This window comes from Martes martes (genome assembly GCF_963455335.1).
Source record: "Martes martes genome assembly, chromosome: 17".
Classification (NCBI taxonomy): Eukaryota; Metazoa; Chordata; class Mammalia; order Carnivora; family Mustelidae; genus Martes; species Martes martes.
This window is the reverse complement of record NC_137905.1, coordinates 57,573,853-57,593,903: the sequence shown is the minus strand read 5'-3', so window position 1 is coordinate 57,593,903 and position 20,051 is coordinate 57,573,853. Positions and strand designations below refer to the sequence as shown.

General features: G+C 55.2%; 2 protein-coding genes across 2 annotated transcripts; both read right to left on the bottom strand.

Moving 5' to 3' along the window:
* Positions 1-1,891: 1,891 nt before the first annotated feature.
* Positions 1,892-5,716, bottom strand: LOC308358460 (zinc finger and SCAN domain-containing protein 5B-like; the record flags this gene model as incomplete). Its single annotated transcript, XM_080828637.1, has 4 exons — positions 1,892-2,616; positions 2,890-3,040; positions 3,776-3,982; positions 5,333-5,716. 4 exons carry the CDS (start codon positions 5,714-5,716, stop codon positions 1,892-1,894), a joined length of 1,467 nt encoding a protein of 488 aa, XP_080684763.1.
* A 9,135-nt stretch (positions 5,717-14,851) lies between these two features.
* Positions 14,852-19,826, bottom strand: GALP (galanin like peptide). The gene is made up of 6 exons (XM_080827768.1): positions 19,781-19,826; positions 19,029-19,151; positions 17,801-17,849; positions 17,227-17,304; positions 16,614-16,691; positions 14,852-15,389 (listed from the first exon to the last, which is right to left on the bottom strand). The coding sequence occupies exons 2-6, from the start codon at positions 19,110-19,112 to the stop codon at positions 15,334-15,336; spliced, it is 345 nt and encodes a 114-aa protein (XP_080683894.1). The 5' UTR covers positions 19,113-19,151; positions 19,781-19,826; the 3' UTR covers positions 14,852-15,333.
* Between the last annotated feature and the right edge of the window lie 225 nt (positions 19,827-20,051).

Sequence of the window (20,051 nt, the reverse complement as noted above, 5' to 3'; positions counted from 1 at the left end):
TTGGCTCCAACTTGCTGCCAGGTTGGGAAACTGGACTGCAAAGAACCTTTGGGTGTGGTTCACTGGCGGGCGTCCCTATGATTAAGATAAACGAGCAGGTCTTCTCAGGAATACGTTTTCTAGGTCTGGTGAAGGAAATCAGGCTTCATCGCCAAGACGGAGATCGGAGATCGGCCTCGTGGACTCCGCTCCAAGACTGCTCAGGGCCTCAAGTCTGGAGGAGACGCGAGTCCGCACATGTACACCGGGTAGCATACCGGGCACCCAGCCCAGGGAAGGACCTTAAACCCTCTTCCCTGGAAACGGGGCTTTTGTAAATGGACCCCATGTAGGAAGGAACAGACTCAGAGCCCTGAAGGTTGCTGGACCCAAATCTGCTCTTCTCAAAATGCCCCAAGAGCAGAAGCATCCGCATCCCTTGGGGATTTCTTAAAAGTGCAGATTCTCGGGACGTCAAAAACAAGAAGATCGGAGAAACTCACTACCAAGGGGTCTGAGTTTAAGGAAGCATAAAGAGTGGGATCCTGACGGCGGGGGAGGGGGGCGTGGAGACACGGGGTATTACAGGAAAGCAAGGAAATCAGTCAAGTACGGGCCTTTGGGCGTTAATAAATCAGTAGACAGACGTGCCTCCTAACGCACCAGGTTCATAGAGGAAATGGTGAGGGACACGGGTGGTCAAGAAAACAGATTCTGAAACTCAAGTTCCTTAAAATGCAGGTTCCCAGGCCCCGCCCTAGAGCCGAGCGTGGGCCGTTCACCTGCGGCTTCACAGAGCCTCCAGGCGAGGTCCGTGTTCCTCAGTTAAGGCGACCTGCTAACCAGCGGCTCCGAAAGCTTCCGGAGTCCACGTGGGAAATGACAGGTCACCCAGCTGAGCAACGACTCAGGGTGCGGAACACAAAGTGGTTCAGACAGGCAGAGTATGAAGGATTTTAGGGCAGAGGAACTGCTCCGTGCAAGACCCTCACGGTGGCTCCCCGTCCTGCGTCTGTCTAAGCCCAGGGAAGGGGCAACACTGAGTGACCCCTCAACCCTAGGCTTGGGGACAATGACATCAGCGGGGCCTCATCACTTTTGGCCTGGGGGTGCCAATGGTAAGGGAGGAGGTGTTTGTGTGGGGAAGGGGCGGGGGGGGTTCCTCTGGGAAAATCTCTGGACTTCTGCTGTTTTGTGAATCTGAAGCTGCTCTAAAAAATGTCTTTTTTTTTTTTTTAAGTTGCTCAGGGATATGATAAATAAATCAGAATGTGTCTATACTTAAAACGGGTCTGTCTGAAATTCGAGCTTCACTGGGTATCTCCTATTTAATCTGGCCACTTGGGGCACCTGGGGGGCTCAGTCATTGGGCATCTGTCTTCGGCTTAGGTCCTGATCCCGGGATCCTACGATCGAACCCCGCATCGGGCTCCCTGCTCTGCAGGAAGCCAGCTTCTCCCTCTCTGACTCCCCCTGCTTGTGTTCCCTGTCTCACTGTATCTTCCTCTGTCAAATAAATAAAATCTTAAAAAAAAATAATCTGGCCACCCTACTTGGACCATCCCACCTTATAAGGAAATAAAAGATAACAGGAAGAAAATCTGCAGCCACGATTTTATTAGGAAATATCGAAAATAAGACTGGCCTTCGTTGCGAGAATAACAACATAAACCAAAAAGCTTACGACAATGGGACACGATGAGGCGGAAAATGAAAACCAATAGGGAAGACGTCATCATTCCAAGATCCTCATAATTAACGTTCACAGGACAGCTGCCGTGTTCCGGAAACCTTGTAAGTGCTCGAGATGTCCTGTCATTTTTCCAAAATCGGGGACAAATCACCCTTAACCTCCTTCTTGGGGCGGAAGGGACTCGGACCTGGTCGCCTTGTCTGTGGTATCGTCAGGAAGTCACTTCACGTGGGTTTTTTGGTGGCGTTTGAAAGTTCCCAGCTGACGAAAGGCGCCGTGGCACTCGGGACACTTGTAGGGTTTCAACCCAGAGTGGGTGCGAAGGTGGACGTTGAGGTTCCCCTTGTGGCTGAAAGCTTTCCCGCAGTCCGCACACGCGTAAGGCTTCTCCTTGGTGTGGACGCGGCGGTGGCTCCGAAGGGTGGAGTCGTGGGCGAAGGTCCGGTGGCAGAGCTCGCAGGAGTAGGGCTTCTCCCCCGTGTGGATTCGCCGGTGCACGCGCAGGTCTGAAGGCTGCACGAACGCCCCCGCGCAGGCATCGCATCTGAACGGCCTCTCTCCTGTGTGTGTCCGCCAGTGAACGCGAAACTGAGATTTATAACGAAACCCTCTCTTACAGATGCTGCACACGGTTGGTGTCTGTCCCGTTGGTGTCTGTCCCGTGGCTTTTTCTCCAACAGGACGGACCGAGCTGGATGCAGGTTGAGCTGAGACTTCTCCTTTGTCCAAATAGGGGGTCCCTCCTTGAGGTACTTCTTCGGAAATGGAGGTGTTGTCCAGTTTTCTTCTTTTGGGATTTCTTGGGCTTTTCTGAGAATCTCTTGGGTTCCCGCTCCGAGGGGAAGCTTGTCTCTCTGAAGCGTGGGCAGAGGATCCGGCGGCACGCGCGTCTGTCATACGGGCTCCTTCTTGGAGATCCTTTCCACCCGTCACCTTCATGGCATCTGTTGAAAGGGTAAACGCACAACACTTCACAAAGAGCATTTTCAATGATACCAACCTCCGTTGGACCAAAGACCGCCGTGGGTTGAGAACTTCCCATCAACCAATGGACCTGGGATAGGGTTGTACGGAGGGCGCTGAGGACAGTCAGGGATGGAGAAGGCTTGGCATTCCAGGGCCCCCTTCCCCCAAGAGATGTCAGTGCTGGATCCCCACCCCCACTCCGCAGCTGAGGAAGTCACTAACTCCTCTGAAGTCCCAGTTTCCAGGCTCACCAGGACCTTCCGGAAGCCGAGGCTCTTGGAGTTTCAGTATTGTCCTCTCTTCCGGATCTTCCATCAGATTCTCCGTCAGGCTCCCCTTGGGTCTCAGACTCTGCTGCACACCTTTTCCAGGAATGGTCTCCAGCAGGAGAACGTTCTGTGCCTGGCAACGGGCAAACACGTGTAGTCACCAACGTGTCTAACTTGGGGCGTGGGAAGCTCTCGTCTCCTCTCTCCCCATCCCGCCCACCGCCCCAATCTGAGACAACCACTCTCTCCACATGACAGTGTTGTGGATGTGCCCACACTTCCTTTGGGACACTCATCACTCCCCGTCATCAGTCAGTACCCAGAACACCTTTAAATCATGTCCACACGTCACAGCCCTTACGCTGAATTCTCTAAGCGCTCCTCGGGTCACCTGCCTTCCTCTGGCCAACCCGGGAAGCAAGGTGGCTCTGGGTCCAGGGGTCACTGCTCATCACCGCTGATATTTTGCGGGATGACCCCCTCTTTGGGGCTCTCCTGTGCATGGTGGGGTAACAGAGCAGGGCAGCATCCCTGGGCTGCCCCCACTCAATGCGATCCCATCCCCCAACCCCACCTGCGGTCTGACGACTGAAACAGTCTTGGGACGTTTGCAAAAGTGTTCTAGAGGCAGAACGACTCCAGGTGAGAACCACTCCCTTAGGCAGAGGGATAAAGGCTGAGGACTCTTCCTTCTCCACAGGGGCTCAGAAATGTCTACGGGCTCGATGCATCCATGGGGACTCCATGGGCAAATGGGTGCACTTCTGTGCTCTGCCACTGTCCCAGTTATTCCATCCGCTACACCCACCGCCGCTTCTAGTACCTTCTGCCACCACTCCCTCGAGGTCAGGAAGGGCCTCACACTCACCTGCCCAGTTGGTGGCTCGTTGACTCCTGGCAGATTCTGCAGCTCTCTGCTGACCCTCTCGCTGTCCTCTGGACGTGTCTCACTCACAGAAGATGGGGGCTTCTTGGACAAGTCCGCCACGAGGTCCATGTCACTGACCTCCGCTGTGGCCATCCGAGCATCTGAACTTCGTACAAGAAATTCCTGTCCTTGTAAGGTGACTATGGTCTGTGGGGGCAAGAGTCAACCAAGATCAGACTCACTTGAACCAGAACGGAGCTCTGACGCTCCCTTGATGAAGCTACCGCACACTCACACTTTGTTGGAATTACTGGTTTCCAAGGCAGCCTCCCAAGGTGGTGGGGGACTTACCCGCCCTCTTGTGTTGGACAACCACCGGCCTAGCCACGGTATCTAATCAACGTCAACACCTCCCCACGTCCCCCCACCACCTCAGCTAATACTCCCGAGTCATCCTAAGGCACGCCTTGTCCACTCCTGACTTCAGCACTCGAGGTGGAGCATGGTGAGAAATCAACACCAGGCCCCGGTGAGACGTCACACGTGTGGCTTACATCTCACTCGGCCGGTCTTAAGAATCCCTTTACCTGTCATCCCAGATGACCATCTTCCATCCAGTTCCCATGGCTATTTTCCCACCATGTTGTCGAAAGCTTATAATTCCCGTTCTCCACTCACCCCTGGAGAATCACCTCCCGGAGTGCTCAGGGCAAGGAGAACTGCCATGTTGGATCTAATTCCCTCCTGTCCACTTACAAGATTACCTACAGAGCTCATCTCCCCATGGCTGGTGCTACACCAGGTCCCATTCCCCTCCTAGATCCTTCGGACTCTTGCTTTTTCTACAAAGCCTACAGGTGCATGCCAAACACCACGATGGAAAATGTTCCCATCGTAAGGTCTTACCTGGTCTGGAGAGTCTTACCTGTGAGCTGGAGGGACATCCGGCAACCACCAGAGATTTTTTGTTTTTGGCTTTCCCAACTGGGGGGGTTGCCGTTGACATCAAGGATGGCGATAACACTATGATGCCCAGAAAAGCCCCAAGGTTGGTCCATCCCAGTATCACTAGTAGATTTGAGAGACCCTCATGGAGTGGAAAGCCTGCTGTCCCAGCCCCCTTCCTTCCTCAGCGTCATGCCAGGACTCTAGTTACTGAGGCAACATAACGCACTAGGTACTTCACCCGAGTAGGACCACTTTTAAGAGGGTCTCTGCAATGCCAAGAATTGCAAACGTAATGGACTGGACTGGTTTCCAGCTCCTTCCTCCTGGAGCCCCTGGAATGCCCCTTAGGCAGCTGTCCCCACCAGAGGTCGGGCAGGGTGAGTGACAGGAAAGTGCGTAGACTCCTGAAACTGACCAAATGCCTGACCTCCCTCTCCTCCCTGTCATGACAGCCGGAAATGTCTCTGGACACTCCGAGTGTCTCCTGAGGGGCAAACCGTCTTCCCCGTGGGAACCACTGACCGAGAAAGCCCCCATGTCCTCTCTAGTCCAAGGGCACCTGCAGCCCCCACACCCGCTCCCCCTTCCCATCAAGAAGGCCCTGCTCACCCATGTCTTGGGGGTCTCGTTGCTTCTCAGCAGGTCCCTCAAGCCCTCGCAGCTCCGCACACCACTCTCCTTGACTAAGGCCTGGAGCTCCGGGGCCGCGGAGACCACAAACTGCTCCAGCACCAGCGCGTCCAGGATCTGCTCCTTGGTGTGCAGGTCTGGCCGCAGCCACAGGTAGCAGAGCTCACCGAGCCTCCTCAGGTCCTCAAGGGGGTCCGACGCCTCCGAACCCGTGAAAGCCCTGAAGCTCAGGTGCCACGTCTCGCGGTCGCCGTCTCGCGTCCCGTCGAGGGCTCCTTGCGACGGAACAGACCGCGGCAGCTCTGTCCCCGGGATGCCTTGGGGTTTCTCTTGGCCCCCTGAGAAGTTCTGGTCTGTAGCCATATCGACCGGAGAACTTTCCGGTATGACTCTGCAGACTTTCTAGAAGCTGGTGCCTAATTAAGAGCCACCTAAAGGGATTGACTCCGGTTTTCCTCAGCAACAGACGCACCGTTTGTTCAGAAGTCGGGGGGGGGGGGCGGGTGGAGGGGGATGAACCAAACTGGTTTAACTTCTTACGACCCCCTTCCCTCCAAACCCTTCACCCCAACACTAACGCCGTCCCAAAGTCATCCAGTATTTAATACCGTGAAAACTAACCCCACTATTATTTTTCCAATGTTCACATTTATAGTAAAAGGTGGTTTACATGTCTGAAGGGCCCCTAGATTCCGAGCTCCAAACGTACGGAGGTGGGCTCAGTTTTCTCATCTGTAAGTTGGGACAATATCATCCTTGACTATAAATCCTCTGCCTACTTGTGATCTCTCTCTGTCAAATAAATAAATAAAATCTTTAAAAAAAAAAAAACCTCCTATAATTGAATTTTAATGACGTCAGTCTATCTTTCCACCAGAACAACCTACAAGGCAAAACTGTATTAGTTAAAATTCTGCAGAATACAGAAAAATATTTACAATCCAAGAATTTCATGTGGTGTGGAAACATCGGAAGTATTAATCTAAGATCGTCCCCCCCCACATTTCCTTGTTGGTCCCGGGATATTGCTTTGTTCCAGGAAGGGGATTCGAAAGAACCCTAACAGGATTAACAAATATTCCTTACTGTCGTGAGATACACACAACACGAAACTCACCATTTCAACTCTTTCAAAACGCACAAGTTTGCGGCACTATCGCGTTTGCAATGCTTTGTAACATTCATCTGTGTCTAGTTCCAGAACTCACTCATCCCCCGCCCAAAGGAAACTCCGTCCCTCCTCCTTCCCTGGCCACACCCACCCCCAGGGGATCCGTTAATCTCTTCTCCCTCTCTATGGGTTAAACACTTAATCTCATCCAAGAAAATGGATTAAAAATCCAATGCTCTTTGAAATTTTCAAAGGCCAAGGGTCAACCTGAGGACGGATGGAAGATTGGGGGTGCTTGGCAGGGCACTGAGTGCCCCGTGGCCCCCAGGTAGAGAGAGGGGCTCTTTTTTTTAAAGATTTTATTTATTTATTTGACAGACAGAGATCACAAGTAGGCAGAGGCAGGCAGAGAGAGAGGGGGAAGCAGGCTCCCTGCTGAGCAGAGAGCCCGATGCGGGGCTCGATCCTAGGACCCTGGGATCATGACCTGAGCCGAAGGCAGAGGCTTTAACCCACTGAGCCACCCAGGTGCCCCGAGAGAGGGGCTTTAATCATGGCTGGGCTAGTAGGTTGATAAAAGAAAAAGGTCCATACTCAGAGGTTTGATTTTTACCCCGTGGACAGAAAACACCCAGCGATGCGTTTTTAAGCAACGGTGTGGGTCTTTCAGAAACCTCAGGAGAAGCAGGTACCACACAGAATTCAAGGCGAACACATTTGCTGAAAACCCGTAATAGTCAACCTTTGTCCCTACTTTGGCTCACTGGGGAAGCTCGATCAGCTCAGTGCTGATTCGATCCCATCCTGTAGCTTTAATTAGCTGTTAGGCAAGTCCAGCAGCTCTTGGGAGACCATCATCCTTCTCCATACCACGGGATGAGGAAACCCACCTCTTACCCTGTCTGAGGGTAAAGTACGAGGCTGCCGAGAGGACACGCCCTGCACGTCTTTGCGCGATGGCATGACCAACATTTGGAGCCGTGATTGTCAACCAAGGGTGACTTGCCCTACTCCCCTGGTACCTTGGGGCACTGGGCGACATCTGGAGGCATTTTTGGGCGTCACAACCCGGGCATGGGGGAGGTGGGCAGCGGGAGGACATGGCTAAACACCCTGCAGTGCCCGGGACAGCCCCCAGCTCCCCTCCCCAAAACAAAACAACAACAACAAAATCACCTGGCCGCAAATACCACCGGAGGCTGAAGAACCCTGGTTCAAGGTACAAACCTCACATACCGGGGGTCAAATCACACCACAACCATTCAGAGTTAATAATGGGGTATATATAGGACAAATCTTGCTTTCACAAGACCTCGGAGCTAATGTGTAGTGAATGCAGACCCAAATCCTCCTGGCACCCACCTCCATCCACGTCCCGGGTTCCCAGCACCCTCGGATGTCCCCACCCGGTGACTTGCCTCGTTCGCGTCTTTGCGCCTTCCTGCCTCGAGCCTCCTCGCAGCTAGGACTGGCTCTCCAACAGCGCTGCACCGCACCACACAGCCGCTTATATAGGGCTAGAGAAAGCCCAGAATTCCAGTTACCTCAGCAGCCCAAAGATTAGTTTAAGGCCATGGAATGAACCACTTTAAGGTGGCCGTGTGGATTACATGTCCCACTGAAACTCCATCAAGAGAGAAAAAAAAAGGAATTGGGGCACCTGAGTGGCTCAGTGGGTTAATCCTCTGCCTTCAGCTCAGGTCATGATCTCAGGGTCCTGGGATCGAGCCCCACATCGGGCTCTCCGCTCAGCGGGGAGTCTGCTTCCCCCTCTCTCTCTGCCTGCCTCTCTGCCTACTTCTGATCTCTGTCTTTCTGTCAAATAAATAAATAAAATCTTTTAATTTAAAAAAGGAATTTATTAAATAAGTCTACTTGGAAACAATATTGGTTTTCCCGGTCTACTGAATTATTTATCCTATGCCTGAAGCGTTCAAAGGAGTCAGGGAATGTAGAGCGGCAAGTTTTAAGCACTTTGGGTCAAGATTTTATTAAAAATGAGCTGACAAGGCAGGGCGTGGGAAGTAGGTGTGTAGAAAGCCAGAGGTTGCATTCAAGTAGAGGAAGGTACATCGTATCCATTTCGCAGGCCAAACAAGTGTTTCCTAAATGCCAAAGGCAACACCAACCCATCAAGCCAAGAACATGAGCAGAGCTGGGAGGCTGGTATCAAACCAGTGGTTTTATCTAGTTCAGGGATGTCTGAGGAGCTCAGTGGGTCAAGCGTCTGCCTTTGGCTCAGGTCATGATCCCAGGGTTCTGGGATCGAGCCCCAAGTTGGGCTCCCTGCTCAGCGGGGGGTCTGAGGCTCCCTCTCCCTCGGCCTGCCAGTCCCCCTGCTTGTGCGCTCGCTCGCTCTCTCTCTCTCTCTGTCAAACAAATAAATTCTTTGAAAAAATAAAAAATAAAATCTTTGAAAAAAAATCTAGCTCAAGGAAAGCTCTGACATATTAATTCTAAGGTATTAAAAAATGAAAAGTAATTATTGATACGTAAGAATATTCGAGATTTTTTAACTCTTACTTTTATATTTTTCACTGTCTTGGGATTAATGCCTTCAAGCTTTGCTCAAACTGGATTAAATCACTGGTTTTATATACGTCAATTTACGCTTTCATAAAAGCAGCAGAAACCAGACAGAAGCACGCAGACGCGGCTCTGCCTTCTTCCTCCTCTCCCAGGGTGGGGAAGGTGGTTTTGAGGTTTCCCGGCGGACCTGCTTGTCCCCCTGAATTAGCTCTCGCAAATCCTGAAAAGCTATAACGGGTCCGCACGTTACCGCGGGAAGTTTAATCAGGGTTGGGCGGGTCTGGGTTGCAGTTTTGGAAGCTCTCCGAGTCCATCAAATCGTAACCAATCCAATCAGATCGTGAACTTTTTTGTGTCACATTTCAGAGGAATCGGAAGCCTCCTGGTTTTGCATGATTCTCGGAGCCCAAGGGAGTCTCTAAACCTGAGAGTCCTCGTAAGCACCATGGGGGCTCTCTGCCCACCCAGACTCGTCCCTTTCATCCTGAGACCAGCGCACGGGAGACCCGCCACCAAATCTGATTCAGAATCCGACCTCTCGCCCCCTCGCTGGTGCCTCTTCTAATCTCTCCGGACCCGGACCTCTGCTGCCGCTTCCGCAGGGGTCCCCTCGGCCCTCCTGCCCTTAAGGGCTGCGTTCCCCACGCCCTGGACCGTGTGACCGGACCCCTGGCTTACACAGTAGCCCCCCTTCAGAAACGACCCACGGTTTGCTGAACACGGGGACAGGACGCCTTTCTCAGCTCCCAGAGGCCTTCAGCATCTGACCTGCGGGCGCTCTCCTTCCTCAGCCCCTGGAATGCTCTGCCTGCCCCTACGGGGCTCTAACAGCCTTGGCCCCGCAGATGCTCCGTAAATACTGATCAACAGACAGACAGACAGACAGATCGTTCACAAACAGATGACATGTCCAGGATCTTAAGATCTTAAGATCTCATTCTTTCTCCGACTGTAAATGACCTCGTATAACCGAGACTGTGCTTTTCGTGGGGACGAACATTTGCCGGGAGAGAAAATGATAGATTCACGTTGTTTCCTTCAACTCCTGGAAGGTCCTGGCTGCGCCGCGTCCACACCCAGTGTCGCCCCGGAGAGTCACGCGAGCCTTCCCGCGGAGGTGGTCTGGGGGTCTCTCTCTCTTCAGGCTTTTCTGAAATTCATTCTTTTGTGACCCGGTGTAGATTTTTCCTGTTCAGCCTGAAGAACGCTACGGGTCCGAGAGCACTTTCTTTTTTTTTTTTTTTTTTTTAAATTTTATTTATTTATTTGACAGATAGAGATCGCAAGTAGGCAGAGAGGCAGGCAGAGAGAGAGGAGGAAGCAGGCTCCCCGCTGAGCAGAGAGCCCGATGCGGGGCTCGATCCCAGGACCCTGGGATCATGACCCGAGCCGGAGGCAGAGGCTTTAACCCACTGAGCCACCCAGGCGCCCCCCGAGAGCACTTTCATCGGTAAACGTGTGAAAGTTATCTTCCTGATTTCTTGCAAATATTTCTTCCTCCCCCTTCTCGTGCTCCCCTCAAGTAGGGCCTGGACTCTGTACTTTCTCACTTCTGGAAGCGTCTCCGATGCTTTGTTCCTCCTCTCTAATTTCTCTGTTGTGTCCGTTCTGCCGTATTCCCACCTACCGTGATCGTTCAGCTCCTGCATATTTTCTCTTAACAAATATTCGTTGGGGGGGCACCTGGGTGGCTCAGTGGGTTGAACCTCTGCCTTCGGCTCCGGTTGTGATCTCGGGGTCCTGGGATCGAGCCCCACATCTGTCTCTCTGCTCAGCGGGGAGCCTGCTTCCCCCTCTCTCTCTGCCTGCCTCTCTGCCTACTTGTGATCTCTGTCAAATAAATAAATAAAGTCTTTAAAAACTAAATAAGTAAATTAGCTGTGTCCTTATCCGGCCCCATGAGTTAGTATCCTTAACGACGGGATAGCTTCTCAGATCTGGTAATTCTGCCGAACTTCAGCAATGTGCAGAGACGTGTTTGCTCGTCTCAGCTGGGGAGAGGCTGCTCCTGCCGTCCTGTACGTAGAGACCAGGGTACTGTTCAACACCCTGTAACGCCCCAAGAGAGTAATGATCCTACCGAAACGTCTGCAGTGCCGAGGCTGAACGCCGGAAGAGGAGTATTGACTCTAGCGGATGAGCTGGCGAAGCCCTGTAAGCCAGAGACCGACCCGTTCCAGCCCCAGTGTCCCCAGTGACAGATTAAACCAAATCGCGCGCCATTTGGTACAATCCTACCAAGTAAAACCTCAGATCGGGCCCCAAATTTAAGCCCCCCGTGGACACCAGAGTGAAAGGAAGCCCATGCGACCCCTGAGGTTCTCAGCCAGCACTCGCGGGAACAGGTGAGAGCGAACGAGCCCCCCAGGGCTTTGCCCCACCCTCGGATCGTTTGCTCTGAATTACTTGGGTTAGGCTGGGGCTTCGCCAGGATATTTTTTTTTGAGAACCAGGAGATATGGAATATTATTCAGCCTTAAAAGGAAGAGAATCCGTCACCTCCCAGACGGGGCAGAAGCTTGAGGACGTTATGCTAAGTGAGATAATCCGGGCACAAAGGGGCATGTGCAGCGGCTGAAGACAGGAAGGGGACTGCGGTGGGGTCGGTGGGGTCCTGCGGCGCGGTCCTTTAACACAGCCAGAGTTTCAGATTTCAAGACGGAAAGCCCTCAGCGGTTGGTGGGGATGGTTGCACAGCGTGACTGTCCTCTACGCCACTGCACTGGACACTGAAACGTTTTTTCGATGGTACATTTCAGGGACGTCTGGGTGGCTCGGTTGGCTCTGGCTTCTGATTCTTGGTCTCGGCTCAGGTCCTGACCTCGGGGTCCTGGGATCGAACTCCACGTCGGGCTCAGCAATCAGCACAGGTGTGCTTCTCCCTCTCCCTCTGACCCTCCCTTTGCCGGCGCCCTCCCTCTAAAATAAATGAATAAACCTTTAAAAAAATTGGTAAACTTCATGTTACATGTATTTGTCACAATTTAAAGGTTTTTTTTAAATTAAATTTTTTTAAGATTTTATTTTTAAGTAATCTCTACATCCAACGTGAGGCTCAAACTCACAACCCTGAGATCAAGAGTCACATGCTTCAGGGAAACTTGATTAAGGAGGGACCACAGCCCCTCTCCTTACCCACGTGGGTCCCTCCCCTGATCTCTGGGCAGGCAACTGTCTCCGCTCATTAGGGTTCAGTCATTCGTCAGCACGTGTGGAGGGTGATTTGCTCCCGGAAGGAAATCCCTCTCTTTTTCCGAGAACCCACCCCCCTTGCCCAGCCCCCTGCAGGGGAGGGGTGGGGGCAGCTCTAGGGCTCTGGTCTAGCTTCTCCCTCACTCTGCACACAGCCTACAGCCTACAAAGCAAAGACCAGAGCAGGGAGTGGCCCTTGGTGGCCCTAGCTGTGCCGTGGGGAGAGGGGGGAGGCCGCTGAGCTGTGCCGAGAGCCTGGGCAGAGCAGAGTCTCCTCCAGCATCAGCCCTCTCCTTCCTCAGCTGGGACATGGAGTGAGGAGTGAGGTCTAGCGACGGGACTCCGACGCCACAAGTCGCTCTGGGGCAGTGACCGGCATCCTGGACCGTCGGGTACCAATGGCGCTCCAGGAAGGAAGCTGTCCTGGCTTACATCGGGATATACGAGGACATTTGGATTGAAGATGAATGATGGGGATTCTCATGGTATGAATGTATTGTGATGGGAGCCCAGTGTCGTAGGTAAGGACCAGCCCTCTGCAGGGCTCCAAGCCCCCATCAGTGGGGGCAAATTTCCAGCATGTGACCAGGACCCTGTCCTTTCTCCCTCACCTCCGTGCTCTCAGACTTATCATCTGTCCTGGGGCCACAAGGGTTTGCCTCAATATATCCTTTACTTTTGTTTTCGTCCATTTCCAAAAGAAGGCTCGTTCCCCACCCCCCAAGCCACACCTCAGCCCCCAGGCCCCAGGCATAAGCTGACTCTGACTCTCCCCTATGGCAACAGCCCCTTGCCTCCCAGCTCCTGAAATGTCTTCTCCCAGGAAAATTATCTCACCCTCAGCCTCCTCTGAATGTCCTTCGGGCATTCACCCTCCTTCCCTGGAGGGCTGAGCTCCTGCCTCTGACATTACTGTTACTGTAGTTCTGGGATATTTCCGTGCCCCGTGCTCTTGGCCCCATGACATTCTCTCAACCCTCTGCCACCCACTGCGTGAAGCCATACCCGTGAATTTGTCACCCCAATAACCAAGTGCCTCCGCCATCTTTAACCCCACCCCACTCCCTGTTCTCTGTCTCTGAATGTCATTGGGACCAGCAATCCATTGAGTCTCCAGAGCTCTGCCCTGAGACCCCTTCTCTCCTCTTCTCGTCATCTAAGTACCGACGGTGCCCCAAATTATACACCCAGTCTGCCCCTCTCCTCCGAGCTCCAGATCTGCACATCCAACTCCACGCCCCACCCCCAGCTGCATAACCAGTAGTTATCTCAAGCTCACCGTGTCTCAGATCGAACTCCTACCTGCCCCCTGCATGCTTCCCATAACCCTCAAGGGCAACCCCCTCCCTCCATTGCATAGACCAAAAAGTAGGGATTCATCCTCGACGGCTTTCTCAAATCCCACAGCAAGTCTGCTGGCGAGTCCTATCAGCTCTGCCTTGAACTACATCCAGAACGTGACTGGTTCTCACCACCATCCGGGATTATAGCATCCTAAGTGGTCCCTGCCCTCCCAAAGTTGGTCGGAGACTCCTTGCCCTCATCCCTGGTCCTGTCCACGTGCTGGAAATTCACTCCTACTGATGGGGGCTTGGAGCCCTGCGGAGGGCTGGTCCCTGTGCCGCTGCTCTCAAAACTTGTCCCCACCCTGCACCTGCCAACGTGTTTGTCTGGTTGCTCCCTTCGTGAGATCCTCAAAGGCAGGCCTGGATCTTTTTTTGTCCCTGAGGCTTGATGCTGCCTCTGTCCTCCCATTCTGTGATTTAAAGTTGCTAATGGCAGGGCCCCTGGGTGGTTCAGTCAGTTAGGTGGCTGTCACGATCCCAGGGTTCTGGGATCGAATCCCGCATCGGTGGGGGGGGGTCCTTGCTCAGCGGGGAGCCTGCTTCTCTCTCTGCCTGCCCTCCCCCTGCTTGTGATCTCTCTCTCTCTCTCTCTCTCTCTCTGAAAAGTTGCTAAGGGGTTAAAATGAGATTTCTGATTACACTGCCTATGGCCGGAGATCCGGGAATGTCAGAATCCCACGCAGGGAGGTGGTGTGGCTTCCCCTTCCTGACCCAGAGATGAAGCTTCATGGCCCAAGATGGCAGAGCCCTCCTGCCAGCCCCACACCGCCTCCTTCTGGACCGTTCTGTGAACGCAGGATGATGTCTCCCGTTTGAGCTGCTCCAGGGTGGGGGATCCTTGTCACAGCAGCTCGGCCGTGATGAATGTCCCAGATAAAAAGGCCAGAGCCCTGACTACCACGCAGGTTCTGGGTCAACCGTCCCAGCTGACCCCAGCCTCCTACCCACAGTCATCGAGGGACCAGACATGTGACCCCCTAGATCGGTCCAAATACAAAAGGCATTAACAGGGACCAAGGGAGGCATCATGTGATGATAAAAAGATTCCTCCAGAAATTTGCAAAATGTATAAACTTATATAAGGACAAAACACAGCTTCAAAATATGTGAAAGTTTGAAAACGAATGAACTAATGAACAGAGAGTAGGTCAGGTACCCAGATACGGACAGAGGGCAGAAACCGGAATTGCATGAGGCCTTCTTGTGAGAGAATCCGAGGTCCACCGCCTCCAACAGGAGAGTCTCCAAACCCCACAGCTGATGCTCTCAGCCGCGACTCGGCCACCGCCACCAATTCCCATGCTGACACAAGAAATCATGGACCATTGGCAAAGAAATGTTTTATTCTCTCCACTCTGCTCCAGGGTACCCCTCCCCACTTTGAGCTGGAGGACGCCCAGCTGGGGAGGGGGAACGAGGGAAGGCAAGCCCACTACTGGCAGAATCTTTCTGAACCAGACATCGTAGATGCTTAGACGCAAATGGGACGTTCATACCATATCAGTCCGCTCGTGTTATGGTTCCGAGAGAAGACAGTTACTTCGCACGGACGGCAGAAATACTCCCTCGTTACCCCGACTCTCCTAAATGGCCCCAGATTTCATTCTTGAGTTTGTAAGGATAAATCAGCGAAACCTGCCACGGTCTGGCGACTTTTAAGAAAAGTCTCCAACGTTCCCCAAATTTCCTGTGTGAGACTTAGGGACTTAAGTTCAGGATCTCAGTCTCAGTGGAGGGAGCGAGACAGGGACGGGTTCAGGAGGAGCTGGACAGCAGGGCGCGGAGCAGAGGTCTGGGGATCTCTAGGACCGCTGGGCATCGCCCTCCCTCGGGGCTTTCTCGCTGAACTCGCCCAGATCTGTGGGAGAGAAAGAGGCGAATTTGGGATGCTTAAGCTCACCGCCACCATCCAAACCAGGCCAGGCTGGGAACGAAACCGGGGAGGAAGACGGCTTTGGATGAACAGCTCTGGTTCGTCCAATTCCATTTCCTGTTCTCTCTCCCTCTTTCCTTCTCACTCTTCCTCCCTTCCTTTGAATCTACCCCCACATTTCCCTTTTCCATCCCATTTAAGATGGCACGTGGCGGAGAGGGGCGTTTTCAAGAGCCGGAGGGTAGCCAAGGTTGGCGTGTGTCACCTCCAACACTGGCTGATGTCCAGTCTGCGCTTTCCAGATGGGTCAGTGGCGCTGGAATGAAAGCCTGGTGTTTGTTTCCAAAAACAGGGTTAAGCGGAAGGACAGGGAATTGGGGTAAAGATGCGGCCGGAGGAAGGCGAGCGAGAAGGACTTAGGTCACGGCTGGGCAGGAAGCCTGCCCTGGACGGTTCGATTCGTGCCTTCAGCCCGTCTTCCAGGCACCTACTACGCGTCATTCCTTGTGTGTAGGCAGCGAGCCGGGCGTACAAGGTCCCTAACACGTGAAGCTTGGATTTTCCGGAGCAGACAACGAGCGGAGAAGCACAGGATGCAGAGAAGACGCACTTGCGGACAGATGTCAAGATGAGAATTAGACAGGACGACAAGAACAGAGGAACAGGAGGTTGGCGTCAGAGAATTGGTCAGGGGTAGCAGTGCAGGGGCCGGCTAAATGATTTCTGGATGACGCGAAGGATCTCGCCATGCAAAGCTCTAGAAACAGAACGTTCTAGACTAAGGCATCAGCTGAGTGGAAGGGACCCGGTGTTCTAAGAAAGCCAGAATTGAGAACGGGAGCAGAAGAACATGCTTGAGCATGAGTCGAGACGGGCACGGCGTCCAGAGAGAGTTCCAGGGCTGCAAATAAAGACGGAGGTCGGAGCTGGGAGTGAGGCTCTGCGGTCGGTGTTGTAGCTAAAGCCCGGGGGGCTGATAGTCAGGAGGTCGAGGTCTGGGAGGGGGGTCGTCACGGCAGTGCCAGGTTGTGGGGAAACATCTGGGACTGGCTGGGAAGAGGGTGTCGGGCCCGGAGGCGGGCGCGAGGCGGAGGGGTAGAGCGGAAAGGAGCCGTCAAGGCCAGCGTGGGCGTTCAGAGTCAGCCCTCGAGGGCGAGGACGCTCCTGTCCCCGGCTCCTGTCTGTGTCCTCCACGTTTCCCGTGCTCACCTGCAGTCTCTGGTGTGGCAGACGTCTCCCTCAGGCTCCTCTTGGAGGCCCGCCGAGGGCGGGGATGGGGGAGCCCATCTGGGAACGAAGCCGAATGGCGGGGTCGGTGCTTCGTACCACGCACCGTGGCCATAGTTCCCCTGTTCCCTTGGCGTTCGTGGCACCTAAGGGTTCTCATCCTGGGTCATTCTTCCCTCCCCCACCCCACCCCCGATATCTGGTGACGTGCAGGGACATCTGTCATTGTCACAACTCGGAGATGCTAAGGTCACCTAGTGGGTGGAGGTCAGGGAACGGCTAATCATCCCGCACGGGGACGGCCCACAGCAGAGAGATGGGCACCCGCGAGTGCCTGGGGGACACACCACCCTGGACACGCTCGGTGGCCTGGTAGGCGGCAACAGTGGGAAGATTCGGGTCAGGACCGAGGCTGCACTCCCATCGCGCCCACCCGGGGTCGCTGTCTGCACCCCTGCGCACCCCGTGATTCTTTCCCTCGAGATGTGGATGGGAAGCAGGGGGAGTCTCAGACACGTCCCGTGGCCGGGAACTGCCCTTCCCCAAGTCCCCCGAGCAGCAGTGGCAGGCGGAGACGCAGCCCGCACGCACTCACCAAGGGCCTTCCACAGGTCCGGGACCTCCAGGGCTGTCTTCTTCCCGCCACGGTCCGCGCTCTGGGGAAGGTGGAGCACTGGGCAGGGGAGGGGAGGGGAGAGCTGGGCCTGTGGTCTGGGACATGACAGCAGTAACCCGCACACACTGTTCCCCTCGCGGAGCGCCGCCGCCAGACCCGCGGGACCGCCAGGCTTCCAAGCTGGCCGGCGAGGAGGCTGCGGCTCTGAGATTCACATCCGTCGCCCAGCATCACCCACTGCTAAGCCGAGCCCGCCTACGTCTGGGCCCGAACCCCAGGTCCTCGTTGCTTGGCCACACGGTCCCAGGGGCCTGGGTTTCCTTGGACCATCGGTGGTCCCTGCCCTGAGCATCACGGGGACACAGGGTTTTAAGGGTCCCTCAGCAGCACACAGTAAAGACGCCCTCGGGGAAATGGGGAGCCCAGGACAGAGGGGCCCAGAAGAGAGGGGAGTGACCGCTGAGTGTCACCTGGTCCCCCTCGGCACTGGGAGTTGTTCTGACCGCCCTGTGCCGCAGGGGGCGTCATCGGCGCTGGGAGCAGGCGCACTCACCGGGACCCAGCAGGTAGCCCACGCTGTTGAGGGTCCAGCCTCCTCGTCCCTGGACAGACACCGAGAGATGGACACTCAGGCAGGTGGGAAGGGCGGGGAGCACCCCATGGGCCTGGGGTCACGGGGGCCGGCTGGCACTTTCCCACGGCCCTGACAAGTGGGTTTGCTCAATGCACATTTCACCAGTGAGGAAATTGAAGGCTTTCTGAAATGTAGCAGCTCGGCATGAAGAGGGAGCTTTAAAAACCGCTTACACATGGTTGCAGACCTGTCTCTCTCTCTCTCTCTCTCTCTCTCACACACACACACACACACACACACACACACGGTGCAAACCCAGCTACAGCGCCGGACGGTTTCAGGCACGTGGCTGTGTTCCCTTGACAATCACAGCCGCTAATATGCACCGTGTGTTTTCCACGTGCCAGCGCCCTGTTCCAAGTAGGACTTAGATGAAAAGTCTCATCTCAAACATGATGAAAGGTTTCAAGACGGCCACAGTAGACCGCAAAACCCAGAGGGCGTGCCCTCTGGGCGTGCGACCCTGCAGGGGGTCAGCTCCCGGCCTGGGGGACAGCCCAGCCCCTGCTCCGGTCCCGACAAGCTCCAAGAAACTTACAGGGGCTGCAGAGGACCCTGGCACCAAGGCAGGTAGATGGACCCAAACCTGGGGCGGCCTGAGTGTGTAGCCCGGGTGCTCGGGGTCGGCTAATGGGCCAGCTAACACACCTGGCCCGGGGGAACTCAGTTAACCCTTGCGGCACTGTGATTTTATGAAGAACTCGGAGGGACAGAGAGATTAAGTAGGCAACTTGCCAAGGGTCATGCAGCTAAAAAGTGACGGAACCAAATTCGGCCGGGTCTCCACAGCCCACGCTCCCAGCCAGGGGCTCCCTGAATGTGGGCCTGCGGCCAGCGGCATCAGCCAGGGCTTGGCAGAAACCCTAGGGGCAGGGCCCAGTCCTTGGTGACCAAACAGCTTAGAATGACCGGGAGCTCACCAAAGGCATCTTCTTGTACCGTGGGCAACGCTGATCTAATCCTTCGGGCATTTTTGCATCCTGACCCCTGTGTCTGGTGTCCCACCCCACGCCCGCCTGCACCCCGACCCGGGGCCAAAGCGCCCCACAGCCCATGGCTCCCGGCTCAGCCAGGGGCATCGGGAACCTCTTCTAGGAGGGCAGGGACTGGGCACGCCGCAGGTGGGGAGGAAGCCAGGAGGTCTCACCTGGCGGGCGGGCACAGACGCGGGAGTCTCTGCCAGGCTGAGCAGGACGGCAAGAAGCAGGACCAGACGGACAGGGGGAGCCATCGGGGGGCCGGCAGGGCGGGTGCTGGGAGCTACGGGATGCTGCCAAGAGAGGGTGGCGAGTGCGTTCATGTGTTTTTAGCATCGTTAGGTGTAACTGCTCTACAGAAGAACGGGAAGCAGTGAACACACACTCGGGACGAATCCGGACACACGCGAGCAGCCCAGAGTCCCGCGCCGTCGTCACGGCCGTAAGCATAGCCACGACCGGCAAACATCTCCTTGCGACTGTCTGGGCACGATGACTTACTGTGGATATCGGGAAAGGGTCTCCTGGGTAAGTCGGGGTAACATGGTCACCTCGTCTAGTTACGACGAAAGCCACTTTCTTATTGCACTGAGGGCTTGTAGGATCTACTTTTCCTGGGCAGCTTGCAAAGACACATGGCAGCGTCCCCTACGGCCACCAGGCCGTCCCTCACGTCCCCAGCACGCCCGCATCTCACAGCCGGATGCCCAGGCCAGCTCTGTCTAGCGACAGGACCCCGCACGGGCGAAACGCGGCCCCCCAGAACCCCGGGCGCACGGGACGCAGGCTCAAGGTTCGCAGGGGCATTTGCCCCTCGCCGGCCTTCGGCCCGTGCCTGCCCTGCCTTCCCCATCAGCATGTCCCGATTCTCCAGGTGCCCCCCTCACCCCTGCTCGCCCTCCCCACTCGGCCCTGCTCTCACCGCACTGGAGTCCGCTGCTCTCCCGGGCTCTCTGGGGACGCAGCTCCTGACTGTGGCTTTTATGCCTCCCGAGGAGGAAGGAGGCCAGGCGGGAAGCGCGGGGGGAGGGAGGGTGTGCGCGGTCGGGGAAGCCGCGAGAGCGGGAGGGCGCGCCGAGGGTGGAGGTGCGCGGGAGCCTCTGTGCACGCCAGGGCTTTCGTGAGCTGGCCCGCGGGGTCAGGACGAGGACGCTGCCCGCGGGGAAAGGGTTCTGGGCTTCACCCCCGTTTCC